Consider the following 19,741-nt stretch of genomic DNA (forward strand, 5'->3'; position numbering starts at 1 on the left):
GTTGTAAAAAATCCAGGTTTGAATGTGCTAACAAGATAGTAAATGCTACACTTTCTCAATTTTTTGGTGTAAATAGGAGTCAAATGAGTTAGGAAAGGTTTATTTCATTGGAGTCTTTGTATTTTCTGTTATTGTCAAATCCATTGAGGATTTCTATAGAAGAGGTTTTTAGATATATCTCATCATTACTGCACATGTGACATTAAGAGTCAGTGAAGAGGGAAGAGAAAAGAAGAAGGAAAAACTTCTGCAAGCAAGGAGATAGGGGAAGATTTTCTGGCAGAGACCAGCACAGAGACAGACAGCATAAAGCCATGAGACAGGATGGGCTGGTACCTGATATTTTCTGTTGCTACTTATTTTTTGTTGCATTCTTGCAACAGCTGAATCACACAATAAGATGGTGTTTTTTCAAGGACGGTTCAGGGTTGTTTAGGTCTGTTTGTCTGACAGTCTCTAAAAGTCACCACAATGTTTCCCTTTGATGGCATCATTTATGTAGTGCGGAACATGTTACACACACACACATAAATAATGGTTTTGAAATGGTTTTGAACTAGAAAAAAAAACTTGGTTCTAAAAGAATGACTTTTTTTTTTTTACCTGTTCTGTTCATCAGCGGGGGCAGGCAGTATGAAAGCTCCTGGTACCTTGTTGTGCTGAAAAAGTTTTATTCTGCGAAGGAGTCTGGCATACTCCTCCCATTGCTGTCTGCACTTAACTTTAGTGGAAATGGTACTGGTTTTATGAGAAAGCTACCAGGCTGAGGCTCAGGGGTGGAAAGAAAGAGAGAACCAAAATAGCATGGGGAAGACAAGAGGGTGGGTAAAAACACAACAAAAGCAACAGCAGCAGCACTATCAACATGGGGGAGACGGGGGGGGGGGGGGGCGTACAGAAATGATAACAACAACAATATCAGTTAGCATGCTATAGTTTGTCATTCGATGCCGTGGGTAGCTCACTGTAGCTGATGTGGGGGGCCGGCACTACCTGCCCCTGGCCCACCATAGCAGGCAGGCAAGCCGCAGCCCACTACAGCGACCAGACCCCGGACAGAGCTGCCCACCAAGTCCCCCCTCCGGCCTCCCCTCCCTCAAGGACACCAAACGGACCCCTAGGCCCAGATCAAAGCTGCCCCATCCGCCAGGCCTCGGAGCCTCAGCCCAACACTGGAGCAGTCTGCTACAGGAACAGTAATGAGCCCATGTCCCGCCCCAGACGCCTCTCCCATCCCAACATGGGTACAGGGTGCATGTTGTGTGTGAGAGTGTAGATGTGACGGTGTGGCCTAGGGTGTAATTAAAATTGGGGGAGGCACAGATAGCATGGGAGCCCTGCCGTTTGTAGGTGGCAGAGTCCCACCATGGAGTCCCCCAAGCCCTTGGTGTCTACTTTTTCATTAAAATTGGGGGGTTCGGCCCCTCAAGGCCAAGTGTCACATAAGGTGGAGTGTGATGGGATGGAGAGGCAAGGAGAGGGCGAGGCAGCAACCAGTCCCGCAGGGGGTCATTTTGACATGAAACAGGAACAATTTAACCAGAAAAACAAATACCCAGTTCATCTGGTCTTTATATAGATAGATATAACTTTATTGATCCCCAAGGGGAAATTCACCTAGTCAAAAAAAATAAAGTAAATAAAAAAAAAAAACATTATCCAGTCAGCAGGGGTTACCTCAAAATGTTTAGTCTGTATCCTGGCAATAGTTTCATGGAGAACTGCACATGCAACTTCAGCAGTTACAGGTGGAATGGTGGAATGTACAAAAGTGTTATTATGATATGATTTGGTATATAGTATGGTCTCAGCTACCAATAATTCAATATCTTGACAGCACATCTTCTTTGACAGTATTAACGCCAGTCCTCCTCCTTTCTTCTTTCTACTAGCTTTAGTGTCTCTGCACATCCGTATGAGAGGGAAGCCAGGTAGTTCCAAGCAGAAATGTCAGGTTTAAACCACCTAGAACATTATTAAATACACAGGGAAGAAATACAAAGGACAACAGCGCTCATTTTACTTGCAAGGAGAACAGACAGAGATATGTTCAGTTAAATTCTCTACCTGCTCTGAAGTATCTCTTCTGTTCTCCCCTTTTTATTTCCTTAGGGTGGTCCCTAGTTACAGGACGTTGCAGCTCTAAAGGCGGGGAACACACAGCTGCAACCTAGTAAATGAATAGATGCTTGTTGTATGATTTATATTCAAGTTACATCACAAGAAACACATTGAGGAGTTAGTTCATAACCAAAGTAATCTCGCTTAGACCTCCTCCCTTTCTTCATAATTGTTCTTCGAAGGTCGTTGCTTATCTCCGGAGGTATGATCTCAGTTCCTGTAAGAAAAACACAAGTTTCTGCATTCTTGCAGGGTTAGTAAAAGTAGAGCAATACTGTGATAATCACTTTATGTACATTTATTCTAACAAGAAATAAGAGATGTTTTGGTTCAACCAGGTTTCAGTCAAACACATGAGGCTGCATTCATAGCAAACAGCAGAACTTCTACAGCTATAGACATATCAGTGACTCCCCTGCACTTATCTGAAGTTGACCCAAGAACCCAGTCATTGATGAAGACTTTAGTTTGCTAGGAATCAGCTTTCTTTAGAATTCCTCATCAACCAAGTCACAGGGGCAACAGTCTCAGGAAGGAAGGAATTTTGGCCCACTCTTTGCAGAATTGTTTTAAATCAACCACATTGGAGGGTTTCCGAGCATGAACCACCATTTTAAGGTGATGCCACAGCATCTCAGTTGGGTTCAGGTCTGGACTTTGACTAGGCCACTTCAAAACCCTATTTTTTTTTCTTTAAGCCATTCAGAAGTGGAATTGCTGGTATGCTTTGCATCATTGTCCTGATGCAGAACCCAAGTGCGATTCAGTTTGAGGTCACAAACTGATCTCCTTCGGGATTTGTCGGTAGAGAGCAGAGTTCATGGTTCCTTCAATCACAGCAAGTCGTCCAGGCCCTGAAGCAGCAAAGCAGCCCCAAACCATGACACTACCACCACCATGTTTCACTGTTGGCATGATGTTCTATTTAATCAAATGCTGTGTTCATTTTACGCCAGGTGTAACGGGATGTACTCCTTCCAAAAAGTAAAATTTTTTGCGGATCATCAAGATGTTTTTTGGCAAAAGGGAGACAAAGCTTTATGTTCTTCTTTTTCAGCAGTGGCTTTCGCCTTAGAACTCTGCCATACATGCTATTTTTGCCTAGTCTCTCTCTTATGGTTGAGTCATGAACACTGAACACTTTACTGAGGCAAGTGAGGCCTGCAGTTGTTTAGATGTTGTTCTAGGTTCCTTTGTGACTTCTTGGATCAGTCGTCATTGTGCTCTTGGGGTAATTTTTTGTATGCTGGCCACTCCTGGGAAAGTTCACCACATGTCCCATCCTTTATCCATTTGTGGATAATGGCTCTCACTGCGGTTCGCTGGAGTCCCAAAGATTTAGAAATGGCTTTATGACCTATTCCAGACTGAGACATGTCAATGACTTTTCTTCTTATTTGCTCCTGAATTTCTTTGGATCACAGCATGATGTCTTGGATTCAATATGGCCTACTTCACCTTGTCAGACAAGTTCTATTTAAGTGATCTATTGATTTGAAAGGTCTGGCAACAATCAGGCCAGGATGTGGCTATGAAATTTAACTCAGCTTTCCACAATAATATGATTAATCATGGTTACCTCATCATTTAACAAGGGGGGCAATTACTTTTTCACACAGGATCATGTAGATAGTATTTTTCTCTTAACAAATAAAATCATCACAGGAAAACTGCATTTTATGTTTACTTGGGTTATCTTTGTCTAATATTTAAATTTGTTTGACGACCTGAAACAGTTGAGTGTGACACACATGCAAAAAGTAAGAAATCAGGAAGGGGGCAAATACTTTTTCAAAGCAGTGTAGGCTTGACAAAATGGATTGTCCTAAGACCAGTTGATTTCAATTCAATCGTTGGCCGGATTTGATGACCTTGATGAATGAAAATATACACAGACGTGATTATTTGCTGTTTTTCAGTGAGTACAGTCAGGAGTACAGGAGGGTGTGAGTGTTAACTGTCTCTCTGCCTGTCTCTTTTGAAGGTGTCCAATAGCCAACAGGACATGTCCTCCTGGTCAGGTTTGGAGCAGCAGGCTGTGTTGGTGTGTTAGCATAGCCTTCATTCACCAGAACACCCCTCCCCCATTATTTCCCCTTCCAAAGTCATCCCAACAACACATTGGTGAGTGTTTCCACATTTGCACAAAAAGGTTTATGTGGTATCTCTGCTAATTTTCTAAAAGAAAAAAATGTATATATTGTAGCAGAAACAATTTTTCTGCAGTAACCTTGAAAAAAATTGGAAGAAGACTGTATTTGGCCATTTTCTTAATACCTATGTATATATATACACATACAGTACAGGCCAAAAGTTTGGAGACACTTTCTCATTCAAATAGGATAATAGGAATAGGAAAGGGTTTCCAAACTGTGGGGCTGCCTGGGGCTTTTTGGTGCGGAGTTTGCATGATCTCCCTGTGTCTGCGTGGGCTTTCTCCGGGTACTCTGGTTTCCTCCCGCCGTCCAAAGACATGCATGATTGGGTTAACTGGTGGCTCTAAATTGTCCGTAGGTCTAAGCGTGAGTGCGAGTGGTTATTTGCCTTGCTATCTCTGTGTGATGGCCCTGTGATGGCGACCTGTCCAGGTTGTACCCCACCCTCGCCCAGTGTGAGCTGGATTGGCTCCAACACCCCTGCAACCCGGAAATAGATAAGCTGTTGAAGATGATTGAATGAATGAATAAAAGACTAGATGAAAAGGACACAAGAGTCTAAATTAGATAACATCATTCACATAAAAATAATCTGTAGGACAACATTCTGGTATAATCAAAGCATGAAGGGGGTGTGGAGTGATGTGAAAGAAAACAATATTGGCACACAGAGAAAGGGCAGAGACATGGACATCATTCACACAGAGAAGACACACAGACTTTTACACAGATGAATACCTTCAGAAAGACAACTTTGAAGGGGGTCCTAATAGTGACAGCATGTCCTCCCTGATGGGGATATGCAATGACAGAGTATGTGCAGCAGAGGGAGCCACATGTATTTTGGCCAGAAGACACCAGGAACATCTTGTGGCCTGACTATAGAACCCTCTGAAATACTAGACAAATCAGAAGAAGTAGTGGAAATGTGTAAAGAAGGCACTTTGGCCAAGAGTGAGTCAACGCATCTCAGCCCAAAGGGCTGCTCATCTCCCTCAGGAAAAAACAGAAAGTTGATTCCCCTGATGAAGAGATTGACTTCTGCCTTGCCCCTCTGCAAGCTGGTTCTGCTCTCCCGGTAGATACATTGCCCACAGGATGTCAGGCTGCCCATGTCAGGAGTTCCTTTGCTCCTGTAGCAGCTGTCGAGATTCTGAACCTTCCTGGTGGTTGATGTGGAGGATGATCTAGTTGTTGACTGACTGTTTAAGTATATGCCTTCCACTCAGTTATGGCAAAAAGTGCTTGATAGCTAGGTCTACTGCTTGGGACTCGAACACATTGATATGTTTGCTGCAGCCCTGCAGGGACCATTATCCCTGAGCTACCCAGTTCTGGTACACTCTCATCTCTGTCATAGGGTGGGCATCTGGACAGACAATCTCTCAGTGGGATGGGGCAGAGCCCATCAGAAGACCTGTGGACATGTAAGCCCTGTCCTTCCAAAGAGCTAGGGCGAGGAGGCATCACGGTGACACGCTAACTTACTCTTGTCTATGCTGCTTGACATTCAAGTGAAAGCGGATCAGCACTAGATTTTTGCTATATTAAGATTTGAATTGTTGGTGGTTTTAATTTCAATTAAGTTCTCGTTTTTAGCTCATCTTCTTTTCACTTTTGGTTCAGTAAATTCACAAAATTTTGGAGGTCGGGGGACAGACATCATTTCAATAGACATTGGTTCTATTCTGGGCAGGCAACTGGTCCGACTGAGGCACGAAGAAAAGTGTTAAACTGTGTTTCTGCCTCCTGGTCAACTTTTTAGTAAATAGTTTTATTCAATTGTAGTGCAAGTTAAAGTTCAATTTAATTATAGAGCATGTTTAAAATGACAGTAGTCGACCAAAGTGCTGTACACAGGTTAAGACATAATAAAATCACAAATAGATACAAGCAATGAGAATGATACGATACAGAACATTACTACAGTCATACTGAGTGTTCAGACTGGATGAAACGCCAGGGAGAAAAAGTGAATTTTCAGGGCTCTTATATGGAGAGGTAGACTATTCCAGAGCCTAGGGGAAACCAACGTGAAGGCCCTGTCACCAGTAGGCTTCAGCCTTGTTCTTGGAACCACCAGCAGCAGTTTGTCAGAGGGTCTTAAGGCTCTGGTTGGGGTGTGGCAATGGAGAAGCCAGATACAATGGTTCGAGTTCATTTAGGGCTTTAAAAAAAACAATTAAAAGAAGTTTAAAATCAATACAGAAGTGGACCGGGAGCCAGTGGAGAGAAGCCAAGACTGGTGTGAAGTGTAATCAAGTCTGGAAGTGATAAAAGCATGGATCACACTCTCTAGGTCTGTTACAGAGAGATAGAGTTTGATATTAGCAACAATATATATTTGAAAGACGCTTGATTTTACTACATCACTGATCTGTTAAAAAATCACCCCAAGAGTTTTGTCAGAGGAACCGATATTAGTAGTTTGGGGACCCAGCGCATCAGAGATGCGTGGCCTCCAAACAGGATACTCGGTCTTGGATTTAGGATTTAAGAAGTTAGTGCTCATCCAACTTTTGATGAGACACTGGCACTGGTACATCTGGACGTTGTCCGTAAAAGAGTGGTGTGAGATATCTTTTCTAAAAGCACAACCTAGGGGCAGCATATAAAGGATGAAGAGCACAGGGCCTAGGATGGAACCTTGAGGGACTCCACAGACCAGTGGGGCCACAGCAGAGGAAAAATTACCCAACTGCATTGAAAAGCTCTGGTCAGTCAGTCATCAGACAGCACTTGAATAAGCTTAGGGCACTACCTGTGATGCCACATACTGCTCGAGACGTTGTAGCAGAATGCCATGGTCAACTGTATCAAAAGCAGTTGTCAAGTCTAAAACCAGGACTTCCTGAGTCAACAGGTAAAATCAAAGTGTTAAAAACTTGATGGAGGACAGTTTTCAACAGAATCAAAGACTTCCCTAAAGAGTAATGGTGGATGCTGTCAGTGGGGCAGTTTGTAGGCCGCAGATGCTTAACTACAACAAAGTGAAGAGAACGACACAGGCTCAGACTGCTCAAGGGTAGCCAGGCACTGAAAAAGAGCATGGTCTTAGGTAGATATAACAGACAAGGGACAGGTCTGAGAGAGGAAACTTTATTCAAAAAGTTTTAAGAAATTTTCACATAGAATAGACGAGGGGAAACATCGCAAGGATTGATAAGAGAGTTGAGAACATTAAATGAAACCTAAACTTTATGACTATTTGTGGAGATATTTGAGACTTAGGCTGTTTTGCCAGCTTTTTGACAGCTCTCTGATAGTCAGACAGGCAACTATGAAGAATTTCTCTGGATACATAGAGTTTGTTCTTTTTCCTTTTCTTCTTGGCATGTAGAGTCATTTAACCATGTTTCTGAAAATGGCTTTGGGCGTTTTGTCCTTAGAAGAGAGTCCAAGATCTCAGTGCATATGGAGTTTAATAAAGACAAAATCTCATCAGTGCTAAGAGAATATTTTTCATCATTTCAATAGGGAGTCAAAGGAACAGTACCTCACCTGGTGACACCAGAAGATATTGCGTCTCTGATCATCCAGGGGTCAGAAATGACATTGGCCGCGTTTCCCAGTTGAGATTGTTCTTAAGAGATAAGAGTGCTGTTAAGAAGGTCATAGCTAAGAAAGGTTGCTAAGACAAATATGTTTCCAAGATTCTTAATGCCCATCTTAGGATTGCTCTTTAAGATGCGTGTAATAGGAGCAGTCCACAACTGTGGTGCTGGAACAAAATCAATCGATCACCCACCACATAAATCAAGCACAATGCTGCTACCTAAAGGATTAATTCCCTGCCGCTGTGTTGATGTGTGGTCTAATAATTCCACTGACAAACTAAGACAACAAATATTTGTTAATGACCTATTTTCATGACGAAAATAAGACCACAACTAAATATGAGGTAGTCTAGGTAATAGAATCATGAGAAAAAATGTATTATATTCAAACAAATATATATATATATTGACAGATGTATGGAATATTTTAATCAACACTGAGATTCAGAGATAACGCCAGGTATGAACTACGAAAACATGTAGGCAATACACTGGCAGTTGTCAAAACAGTATATGTGGCATATATGCACGGATGTGTGGCGATACCCAGCCGCGAGCCAACACACTAATTCCCTGCTGTGTGTGTGTCCAACTGGTCTCAAAGATCCTCCAGTGAGCAAGGAAAAACTTCCTTCAAGAGGCACGGGGGGGCAGTACTAACCATGTGTGAGAAACAGGGATTTCTAAGAAGCATGGTTATTATCAGATGCTCAGTCCTTCCACCAGCAGCCTAGGCCTATAGCAGCATAGCAAGCTCTGTCATACAGAAAAGTTTTAAGCCTGGTCTTGAAAATTGCTAAGGATACTGATACTGGAATTTGCTTCCATAGAAGATGAGTCTGATAACTGAAAGATCTGCCTCCAGATTTACTCTTGGAGACTCTAGGTACCACAAGTAAACCTCCATCTAGGGAGTGGAGTAGCCTACTAGGACAATAAGGAACTATGAGCTCTCTGAGATATGATGGAGCTTGGCTTTATATGTTAACAGAAGGATTTTAAATTCTACTCTGTAATTTACTAGCAGCCAATGAAGAGCAGCTAACACAGGAGAGATGTGATCTAGTTTCCTAGTTCCTGTTAATATTCATGCAGCAGCATTCCGAATCCATTGAAGGCCTTTCAGAGATTTGTATGGACATCCAGATAGTAATGAGTCCAGCCGAGAAGTAACAAATGCATCGACTAGTTTTTCTGCATCATCTTGAGAGAGGATGTTTATTATTTTCGTAATGTTGCCCTACTAACTTGTTTTATGTGAGGGACAAAGGACATGTCCTGATCAAAAGTTACTCCATGGTTTCTTACAGTGGAGCTGGAAGCCAACCTGATGCCGTCCAGACTTATTAGATGATAAAATAGCATTTCTCTGAGGTGCTTAGGGCCAAGTACAATAACTTCAGTCTTGTCAGAATTAAGGAGTAAAAAAATTTGGGTCATCCAAACTTTTATGTCTGCAGTTTGCCTATCTGACTGGCTTCATTGATAAGTACAGCTGCGCGTTGTCTGCATAACAGTGGAGGTTGATGCTGTGTTTCCGCATAATGTTGCCTAGATAAAGCAGATAAAGAGTAAAGATGATTGGTCCAAGTACCGAACCCTGTGGGACTCCATAACTGACTACAGTGCATGAGGAGGTGTCATTGTTAATATGAACAAACTGAGATCTAGGAGAAGTATGGAGGCTGATCCATTGTCTGAAGCCATTAGAATATCCTTGGAGACTTTAACCAGCGCTGTTTCTGTGCTGTGGTCGACTCTAAATCCTGACTGAAATTCTTCAAGCAAACCCTTCCCATCCAGATGGTTGTGCAATTGGTTTGCTACTGTTTTGTCAATGATTTTAGAAATAAATGGAAGGTTTGATATGGGTCGATAGTTGGCCAAAACGTCTGAATCAAATTCGGCTTTTTAAGCTGAGGTTTGATGACTGCGGTCTTAAGAGTCTGAGGTAAATAACCCAAGATAAGGTGAAATTAATCGGATCTAGAATGAACGGTTCAATTAAGTAAAAAATATCTTTAAAGAGGATAGGTGGTACTGGGTCTAATAGACAGGTTGATGATCTGGATGATGAAACTTTAGAAGCTGGTTCTGAGAGATTCAGAGGCGAGAATGATTCCAGATGTACAATAAGCGTTGCAGTTGATTCAGGAGTTGCTGTATTCAGTAGAAGATTATTGTCTAATGTAGGTAAGAGCTGATGAATTCTTTCTCTGATTGTTATAATTTTATCTCTAAAAAAGCCCATAAAATCATCACTGCTCAGAGCTAAGGGGATCACTGCTTCAATTGAGGTATGACTCTCTGTCAGCCTGGCTTCAGTGCTGAAGAGAAACCTGGGGTAGTTCTTATTTTCTTCTATTAGTGCTGACTAATGTGAACTTCTAGCAGTGCCGTTGGCTCTTTGATATGTTTTTAATCTATCTTTCCAGACTCTGTGACACTCTTCTGAGTTACTGGAACGCCAACGTCTTTCTAATTTCCTTGATGTCTGCTTTTAGGCATGAATTTGGGAATCATACCACGGAGCCAGCCTCCTCTGTTTGATTACTTTCTTTTTGAGAGGGGCGGTATCATCAAGATTTGAACACAGTGTGGCCATAGTGCTAATCACTAGGTCATCAACCTCTGTATGGGAGAAATCCTCATTTGAATTTAGTTATGGCATTGTTGGAATCCGAATGTTCACCCTAAATTTAGCCATAGCATCTTCGGATAAACATCTTCTATAGCTGAATTTATTCCTCGATGCTGTACAGCCAATTAAAGCGCAAGTGCAACCATCCAGACAGAATGGCAGAAGCAGTGTGCAAGCCAGCCAAGCTGTCACTTGCATTCACCCTAGAAGAGATGGCCATCCTGGTAGATGAAGTGTGGCAGATGCAGGACACACTCTTCGGCAGAACAGAAGGAAAACAGAGTTTAGTGGTCAAGAACCATATTGGGCACATTATTGCTGAAAAGAGGGCTCCATCCAGCCCAGTTGTCTACGAGATTGGCCGGCTGTGAGGAAACACGTGGCAGTTTCAAAGCCAAACCAAAAAAGAAGGCAGCGAGGATCAGCGGGAGAGCCATGCCACAGGTGGTGGGGGACCTGGAGACACCACCCTCACCCCTGGAAAGGAGAAGATGTCCATAATTGGCAAGATTGCCTCTGAAAGTATCGAGGGTTGGGGGTAGATGTCCTGGGGGACAAGGGCCTCTTGTAAGCGAAGCCCACCTGACAAGCGATGGATGAGTGTGAAAACAGGATGCAGTACAGCCAGGCACTGCACCTCCAGGCTGAGGGTAAAATTACACAGGTGGTGGATCTCCTCATGGGGCAGCTGGTACCTCAGCTCGGTCCGACAATACATTTCGTGGGCTAAAGTTCTGATGCATAAATGGATTTACATAAACTATTTGGCTTCGCACACAGCAATATTGTTGATTTGCAGTGAGAATATGCTGTAAAGTAGCCATGGTATCTCACAATGGCAATGCCTTTATATAGAGTAGTGGGTGAAGCTTGATGAAGTTCCACCTGAGCTCAGTTACACCTGTCAGTACCTGACTGTTATATGTATCACCCCTTGTCTTCTACTGAAGTTAGCATGCTGAGCAGGTAGCCTAGGGCTGTTTCGTAACTTTCTATTAGTGACTGCCTCAAAATGGTCCCCAAGTAGTTGCTCAGATGATATATTGTAACCTCTTCTCCTATGCTAGCCCTGCTTTGAAGTCACCAGTACCCACTGTAACCAGCAGAGGAAGCTTACAAAAAGCCTCTCTGAGACACCACTACTTTGCAACAACTTTTTTGCTAGATATAAGATATAAGTTATTTCCTAAGAGTCAAAATTCCAGTCAGGACTCTTTTGAGGATGGCCTTCAGTACATGACTAGGAAACTACTAGTAACTTGTACTAGTAGTAATTCACAAACTGCGTATTACCCTTATTCCATATTGACTTCACAACTTTTTGTTTTGTAACAGGGAATCATCAAAGTTTTCCAAATATATATAGTTCAGTCATGTCCAGTTTGGAAGAAGCAGTATAAGAGTGACTTTTAATGCTGTAAAATATAATGCAACAATCTTGTTCTATTTCCATGCACTTTTTTTGCTTAACTCCTTTATTGCCCTGCTACTTTGGGCAATTTGGGCAACACTACTATGATGTAGAAGACAACTGCATTTTGTTTATCTGTGTTTGTTCATCTGTAAAAACATAAATACACACACGTGTATGGAACAGTCTTAACATCTATTTACCAGACATTCTGTAGCTCTCACTCTGCCTCTCCTTTGTTTTTAGTTAGTTGTTTTCTACTATTGAGAGAGAACCATCTGTGATGTCCCTGAGGAAAGACAGAACATCAGTGCCCCACTTCAGGAATATTTCAATTTCCTACTGTCAGTAATCTCAAGGAACTGTCACACACACTGTGTTGCACACTTGGGCACCAAAATTTCTTGCATCCAACTATTACGTTAAAATAATTCCTTTACCTTGTTTCTTTGAAAATATAAAAACACATTAGCCAAACCTGGCTACACACTACAGCAGAGGTGTCCAAATGCAGTATTGGAGGGCCACTGTCCTGCATGTTTTAGATGTTTCCTGCTCCAACATACCTTATTAAGGGTTAGGGTTAGGGTTAGGGTTAATAAGCCACACTGTCTTCTTCTTCATTAGCTCCCGCCATTTCCCCTCTCTAAATCATCTTCTGTCTCTGTCTTCTGTCTGTCTTCCCTCCACTGACTCACTGTTCTAGTGGGTCGCTTGACTTATATATGTTCTCCTAGGTATTTGCGAATTCCTGGAAGATGTCGTGATATGGTCCTGCCCACAACTCACCTTTGACACCTGTCAAACTCAAATTCATGCCCACATTGACTTGAATTACACAGGCCTTTGTTACAGCCACCGAAATTCCAGCAGGATGAATTGCTGATTTAACAGCCTACCCAGATACCATTTGAAGAAAAACTGTTATTGGTCCATTTCTCTTTCTATTATATTAACCCATTGTCTCCCAAGAAATATTAGTCCAAGATTATAACAATATTGCAAGTACTGACTGAATAAAAATCATTGAAATATATATATATATATATATATATATATATATATATATATACATATATATATATATGTAGTACAAGAATTCTATAACATTTTTTCTTAGGCCCTCATTGAAGGAGTTTAAATGTCTCTTGATCTTGTTCACAAGTAATGGGGAAATGAATTGGCAGATAGAGAGACACATCAGGGCAGCATCTGCAGTGATACAGAGTATATACTGGTTCATGTGGTGCTGAAGATTTACTGGTCTATGTTCTGACCCTCATCTATAGTTATGAGATGTGGGAAGCGACCAAAAGGCAGGCAGGCAGTCAAAATGAGCTTTCCTCAGAAAGGGGGCTGGAGTCAGCCTTGGAGAGTTAGGCACTTAGACATATGGACGTGGCTCAAAGTAGTGGAGGATGCAGAGGAGCACTGGCTCAGAGTAGCCACCTGATGTGTTTTGGGCATCTCCTCAGGATGTAATTTATTGAATGAAATAATTTTTGGCTTTGTTAATTATAGTGGAAGTTTTAGGAAGAAGTCTTCTTGTCATTATTGTGCATATTTTATTGTATTAGGTGGCTGATTGAGAAAGTCAGAGCTTGAATTTCACACCTAATGTGCACCTAATGGTGCTGATATTTCAGATATCGGCTCCTCTAATTGAACAACTTTTTATGAGGCAATGCTTACAGTTTGTTTATTGGACCCTGACTCTGGGTGGTTCCCCACATTATTAATTGAATTTAATTATTTCTGATTTCATAATTCCTAATTATCTCTGAAAATTAGGGATTATAGCTGATAACCAAACACACCCTTTTCAAACCCAACAGTACTATTACCTTACCTTATTTATTTTATAGATGGAGTGAATTTTATTTTGGTGAAACTGACTGTTATAGGGAAACTCATGAACTAACATAACACAACATGAACTACATACATTAGAAAAAATGGTGAAAAGAATGTAATTTCTAATTATATGATGACAATGACCTGTCCAAACCCCTTAAAATAACAAAATTTACTTGTGTGTGTCTCCCTGCTTTCATCTCTACAGACGTTTTTTCATCAGATATGTGTGGTCCAGATAAGGAACTGGATGTGGAAACCTGTCAGTGTGTGTGTCAGCACAGAGCTCAAATTCAAGACTGTGGCCCTAACCGTCATCTTGACCACAATACATGCCAGTGTGTTTGCAGCACCCTGTCTCCTCCCACTTGCCCACTCAACCATGTTTTTAACAAAGAGATATGCCAGTGCATGTGCAGCAAGACATGTCCAAGACATCAACCGCTCAATAAAACAAAGTGTTCTTGTGAATGTAATGAGTCACCGAACAAGTGTTTCCTAAAAGGACGGCGGTTCCATCAAGCAACATGCAGGTAAGGAACCACTTACTGTATGGTGATTGAAAAAACATTTTTTAATGCTTCGCCTCAGGTTCAAGGCAACCATTTCCACCGAGGTAACTACAGTATGTATTGTGCTGGTGGAAACTGGTGGATTAATATTGCTTTCATGTGTCTTCCCAAAGCTACGGAAAACCACACTGGTTCACTACACGTTACTATCTTATTCTTGTACTGTTTATTGCTTTTTTTCGATATCACACAATCATGCATTATGCAAGCCAACTGTGTTGGTATAGAATTACTAACTTCATTATTATCAGACATACAGTCTATAGTTATAGCCTAATAAAGAATAAAATATATTTATTATCAAATCAGTAAATATACATTTTCTAACTATGATATAATATATAGTTATATTTTGATTTTAGTGCTTTGGTGGATGTGTTATCCTGAGAAAGTAAATCCATGCTTGCGGGGACACACACACACAAACACACACACTTGTAATGTTGCAAAATTTCCCTTTGGGGATTAATAAAGTATTTTAGATTTTTCTGTAAATGGCTGTGTGCAGTCATTGGAATGGCACTAATCCAACTGTTGTTGGTGGTTGTTGAATACCAGTGAGCCTGATGTGTATTACAAGACCTCACTGTGCTAATGACTTCTCTTTGCTGTCACTTAACTATTTCCTCTCCCCACAAAAGAGGAAGGACACACACAAGTTGTCCAGTCTTGACCCTCTGTGACCTTGTTTCAGAGTGATTTATGAGTATAGCATAGCAGCAGGAATCTAATGTCTGTGTTCTAGAAGTCATGATGGTGTGTAATTTTAAGACACCACATGAGTCTATTTAGCTATGCCTCTGTGTATTTCATCAGGGACTCATACAAATACTATGTCATCCACTGTGTGACAACCTATGCAGCTGTTCAGTTTCATCAACCTGCCAGTCTGACAATATTTGTGGTGTTGATGAGGTACGTTAGTGCTCCATAGACCCAGGCTCAGTCCCTTCAACATTTAATGTAGTTTTAGAAGGTCCATGGATCCACTTCTTGTGTAATCCTTTGAAGACTGGACAGCCAGGTCTCAACTGCAGACAGGAGTAAACTAAAGTTGCTTAATTGTATTCTTGCTGCATTAACAATAACCACAAAAGGAGGTAAACCACACTGCCTCAGGATGCCAGAGATGAACGTCCATTAGAGGTGAAACTGTAAGACATTTCTTCAGCTTTGACAAATTTTTCTGAGAAATGTCTTCTGGCTCGAACACGGGCTGTAAATCCCAAAGTAGTTCTGAAGGCTGTAGTTTTTACTGCTATGAAATCTAAACCATAGGTCTTACCTTTGACACTTGGAAGACACAAGAAAGTAGTTCCTGTTGGTGGAGATGCAGATCTTCTCACTCATTGTAGAAGTGTTTGGCTGTAGTAAAACCCTCCAGACCTTTTTGCAGTCAATATGTGTAGTAGAATATAAGCCCCATTAAATTATTAAAGATGAGGATACTGTACTGAGGCCTTTTCTGTACAGTGGGAAGCAATCTATTAAATGACTTTACAGATAGCAACCAACTCTAAACTTACTTTTAAACAACCTTTGCAGTAAATATTTCTTCGATAAATCACACAAATGCCATCCTATGGTGGATTCATCGTGTTACTTTTAATCAACAATGAGGGGTTTCATTCACATCGATAGAATCTGCCCATGTATAAGTGGGAGAAGAGTCCAACACAAGTTACAATGCTTTGATGAGGCATGTGTTTTCAGGACTATATGAAAAACACCAGAAAGGAAGAAATATTAAAAATTAAGAAGGTGTCCACGGATTTAATGAACATATTTCTAATTTTCTATGGATAGATACATTTCTCAGATTAATCCTAAATGTGTTTTTAAATAGATACCGTCAGGATGGCTCTTGGCTCCTACAATTCAGCAAAAAGCCTACTAGCAAGTAATCTATATGTGTTGTCTTCGACAAATCAATTTATGTAAAAAAAAAATTGGATTATTGTTTTTACTGTGTAGTTGGACATCATTGAAATCACTTTCTGAAGGGATTACAAAGCTTTGTTATTCTAAAAATAATGCTGTTCCTGAAATGTATGTTATCATATTCATGTCCCAGAGAATATATCCATACCTCATGCTTGCAGACCTAGGTTAACTATTAGAAATACAAAAAAAGTTTTCTACCAAGACATATTTGACCCAGTCTTGTTAGACCAATATTTGAGCTTTTTCAGCAACTCAAATTTCACCTACTCTTGAAATATTGCTGTTGTCTTGATAGTCCTAATTTGTAATCGTGTGTTGTTGTTTGTTTGTTTTTTGTTTTTTTTTTGTTGCAGTTGTCTCAGGCCTCCCTGTGAGATCAGGAGGAGAAGGTGTGAGGCAGGTTTCTCCTTCAGTGAGGAAGTATGTCGCTGTGTACCGTCCCACTGGAGACGGTTGGACTAACTGCTGTATGACGAGAAGCTAATGAGCAGATACCAAATTTATAAAGTAGAATTAATCGCCCATCTCCTGTAGACTTGCAGGTTATGACTATCCCCGATAGCTCTGATGGCAGCTAAGTGTGTGGACCTTGGTAAATGTGGGAATCTTCGTGGCTGAATGCAAATATGGGAAACTCTGCTCATTTGAAGGCGGGAAATGTTCTGTGGCTGTGAAAGCATTTCTATAAGAGTGGGACTGATTGTAGCCCAGCAATGAAAGGAAGGACTAAAAGAGAGTCAACACTCAACAGTTGTTGTGGAAATATTGTCTAAATATTTTTTTTGTGTGCGTGTGTGTGTGAGTGTGGGGACGGGGAGGACGGGGGGGCATTAGTTATGACTATATATTCTTTATATTAATTATATAATTTATTAAATAGTATTTCATTAAGTATTTCAATAGTATTTTATTGCAATTTCAATCCTTTTTAAGAAAATACACTGTGACCAATATTTTTGTATCATATGCAGTATATGTGTAAAATAAAGTATACTGGATGTAGATGATTGCTAACTTAGTTATCCAATCTTTTTCATTCCATTAGATTTCTCTTTTCCTGATCCACATCAGATCCAAAATAAACACTTTTGGGACTTCAAAAGTGGTAAAAAGTGGCATTGCTCAAATTTAGAGGACCAGATGTTTGAGCATGAGCATGGGTCTAGTATGTTAAATAATAATTTGTTTAATGAAGACAATTATAATATGAGTTCTGGATTTAAGGTTAAACCATTGAAACTATATTTGCATTTGTTTGTTCGATGTTGTTCAATGAATGTTTGCCTTGATGTTTAAAGTAGTTATTTGTAAATTTTGCTATTGCTACATAGCCAGTGTTACCATTACCAAAAGCTTACTGGCCAGTCTTTTCCGCTTCAGAAACCTCATCTGTTTACAAGTCACTGAAATGCATGCTACTGGTCCTTTTGGGTTCACTCACTTCTAAGGAACTCAAACCAAACCTGGGTCCCATGTCAGACAGGTAGAGTCAGGCAGGATCTGGTTTCACATGGATCCAATTTAATCAGAACACATGGATGTTAGGTATGTTACAATCACCATACCGAAAGCTGCATTTTGAGGCCAGAGGGATAATGAAAATTGTGAACTTTGCATGTTGCTTGAGGTTACTTGACTTCAATAAAAGTCTCCTTAAAAAAAAAAAAAAGTCGCACTTTTACACTGAGGAGATCGCACAGACCAAATATTGATATATCAAGATGACCAGTAATATTATATTATTCCCATTGAATTAAGCTAAACAACATAAAAAAGTGGATTCATTCGTTTCATTCTGACATAGGAACGAAAGCCAAAACTGTTTTCAGAATATCAGCAAGCAAGTTTTGCTCTTAACAATGAAAAAGAAAAAAAAAAGTTTTCATTATGTTATTGTTGTTGTTGGTGGTGGTGGTGGTGCTGATTGTTTATGCAACTGCTTGTTCATTCATTAAATTGTCATAGATTGTCAGAAATCAGCATTTCCCTATCCTTGGGTTTCTGCAGGTTCGGTCTGGATGTGTGACTAGATTGTATAAAATCCAAAGACCTCTGCATACTATTGCTTTAATGTAAAGGTTTTGTTATCTGAAAAGAACCATTTGTGAGACAAACTTAAGCAGGAGCCAGTAGCAGCTAGGATCTAATAATGATGTCTTAAAGACAGTATATGTGTTTCTCTGTGTGTGTCTGTGTATACGCTCACACTACAAGTGTATGTGACCCAAAATACAAAAATGGCAAAACAAATCTTTATAAAACTGTGCATGAATAAGCATGCCTGAAAGAAATTTGCTCTATAAATCAGTGTCCACCTGGAAGTTTACACAGGTGGATCGACCTCATATCCTGCCCTCTACACGTTCAAATTCAACCATACATGGTCACTTCAAAATATCTCATGAATGCTGATACATATGAATGAGCCTGCTGATCAATGGTATTGCATGCTCAATCATGGCAACCAAATAAAAGATGAGGGAAATTTATTTCCCAGCGACTGATATAGAGGTGCTTTTGGGTGAGGTGAAGGACAGGGAAAATATTTTATTTGGTGTAGTGGTATCACAAAGAAAAGAAAATCTAGTGAGTGGTATTCACTGTCATTACTGTAAAGGATGTGAGTGTGAAAAAGAAGTGAGTCCCAGAATTGAGAAAAAAAAAATCTGATCAGATCTGAAGGTGGAACAAAAGAGAACAAAGTTAATCATCTTCTATTTGACATTATGTGTCAATAATCTATACTAGCCATTTCCATTATTTATTTTTGCACTTTTTCACTCTCTCAATCTCACCCATTTTCTACTACTGATCTCTCAAGGTCTCGGAGATTGTTGGAGCCAATCCCAGCCAAAGGTCTGGGTGACAGTGGGGTAAACCCTGAAATTGTTGTCATGCCATCGCAGGACCAACATATAAGAGACATACAAACAACCACTCACCCTCACACAATTTAGAGCCACCAATCAACCAAAACCACTTTGACTGTGGGAAGGAACCCTGAGCAAACATGCAAACTTCTCAAAGAAAAGCCCCAGACGCAGGAATTGAACCCATAACCTTCTTATTGTGAGGAAACAGTGCTAACCACTATGCTGTGTGCAGCCTGATAGTTTTTTCTCTGCTAATATTTACATATGCGCTTGTAGTGGCACCAGACATTAATCCCTCTTCATATCTATAAGTTTTTACTTCATTTGTATTGTATTCTTTCTTCAGAGGTTCTCGTTATCTCGATCACCACCCCCTTCTCTTCTACCCCCTCCGTCTCTCCCCTCTCTTTCTCTCTCTCTCTCTCTCTCCCTCAACCCAACCGTTCAAGGTAGATGCCCACCTACCCTGAGCCTACTTCTGTGCGAGGTTTCTGCTGCTTATTTTTTCCATCCCACTGCTGCCAAGTGCTTAATCATGAAGGAATTTCTTGGATCTCTTTAAATAATTCTAGAAAGAGCTTAGCCTAGACATGCTGTATATGTAAAGAGCTT

The 19,741-nt window shown here is 40.6% G+C and overlaps 1 protein-coding gene across 4 annotated transcripts in view; it reads left to right on the forward strand.

Annotated features, from left to right (window-relative positions):
• vegfc (vascular endothelial growth factor c) overlaps positions 1 to 19,741 on the forward strand; it is an 87,168-nt gene that overhangs the window by 42,285 nt on the left and 25,142 nt on the right. For 3 of the 4 annotated variants that reach the window (XM_029503776.1, XM_029503788.1, XM_029503783.1), the window contains exons 5-6: positions 4,106 to 4,245; positions 13,949 to 14,273. In XM_029503776.1, coding sequence (XP_029359636.1) covers positions 4,106 to 4,245; positions 13,949 to 14,273 — 465 coding nt within the window. Of the gene's footprint in view, positions 1 to 4,105; positions 4,246 to 13,948; positions 14,274 to 16,609; positions 18,897 to 19,741 lie in introns of those variants that run through there. The other variant, XM_029503768.1, reaches the window with a different exon arrangement.

This window comes from Echeneis naucrates, chromosome 1 (assembly GCF_900963305.1).
Source record: "Echeneis naucrates chromosome 1, fEcheNa1.1, whole genome shotgun sequence".
NCBI lineage: Eukaryota > Metazoa > Chordata > Actinopteri > Carangiformes > Echeneidae > Echeneis > Echeneis naucrates.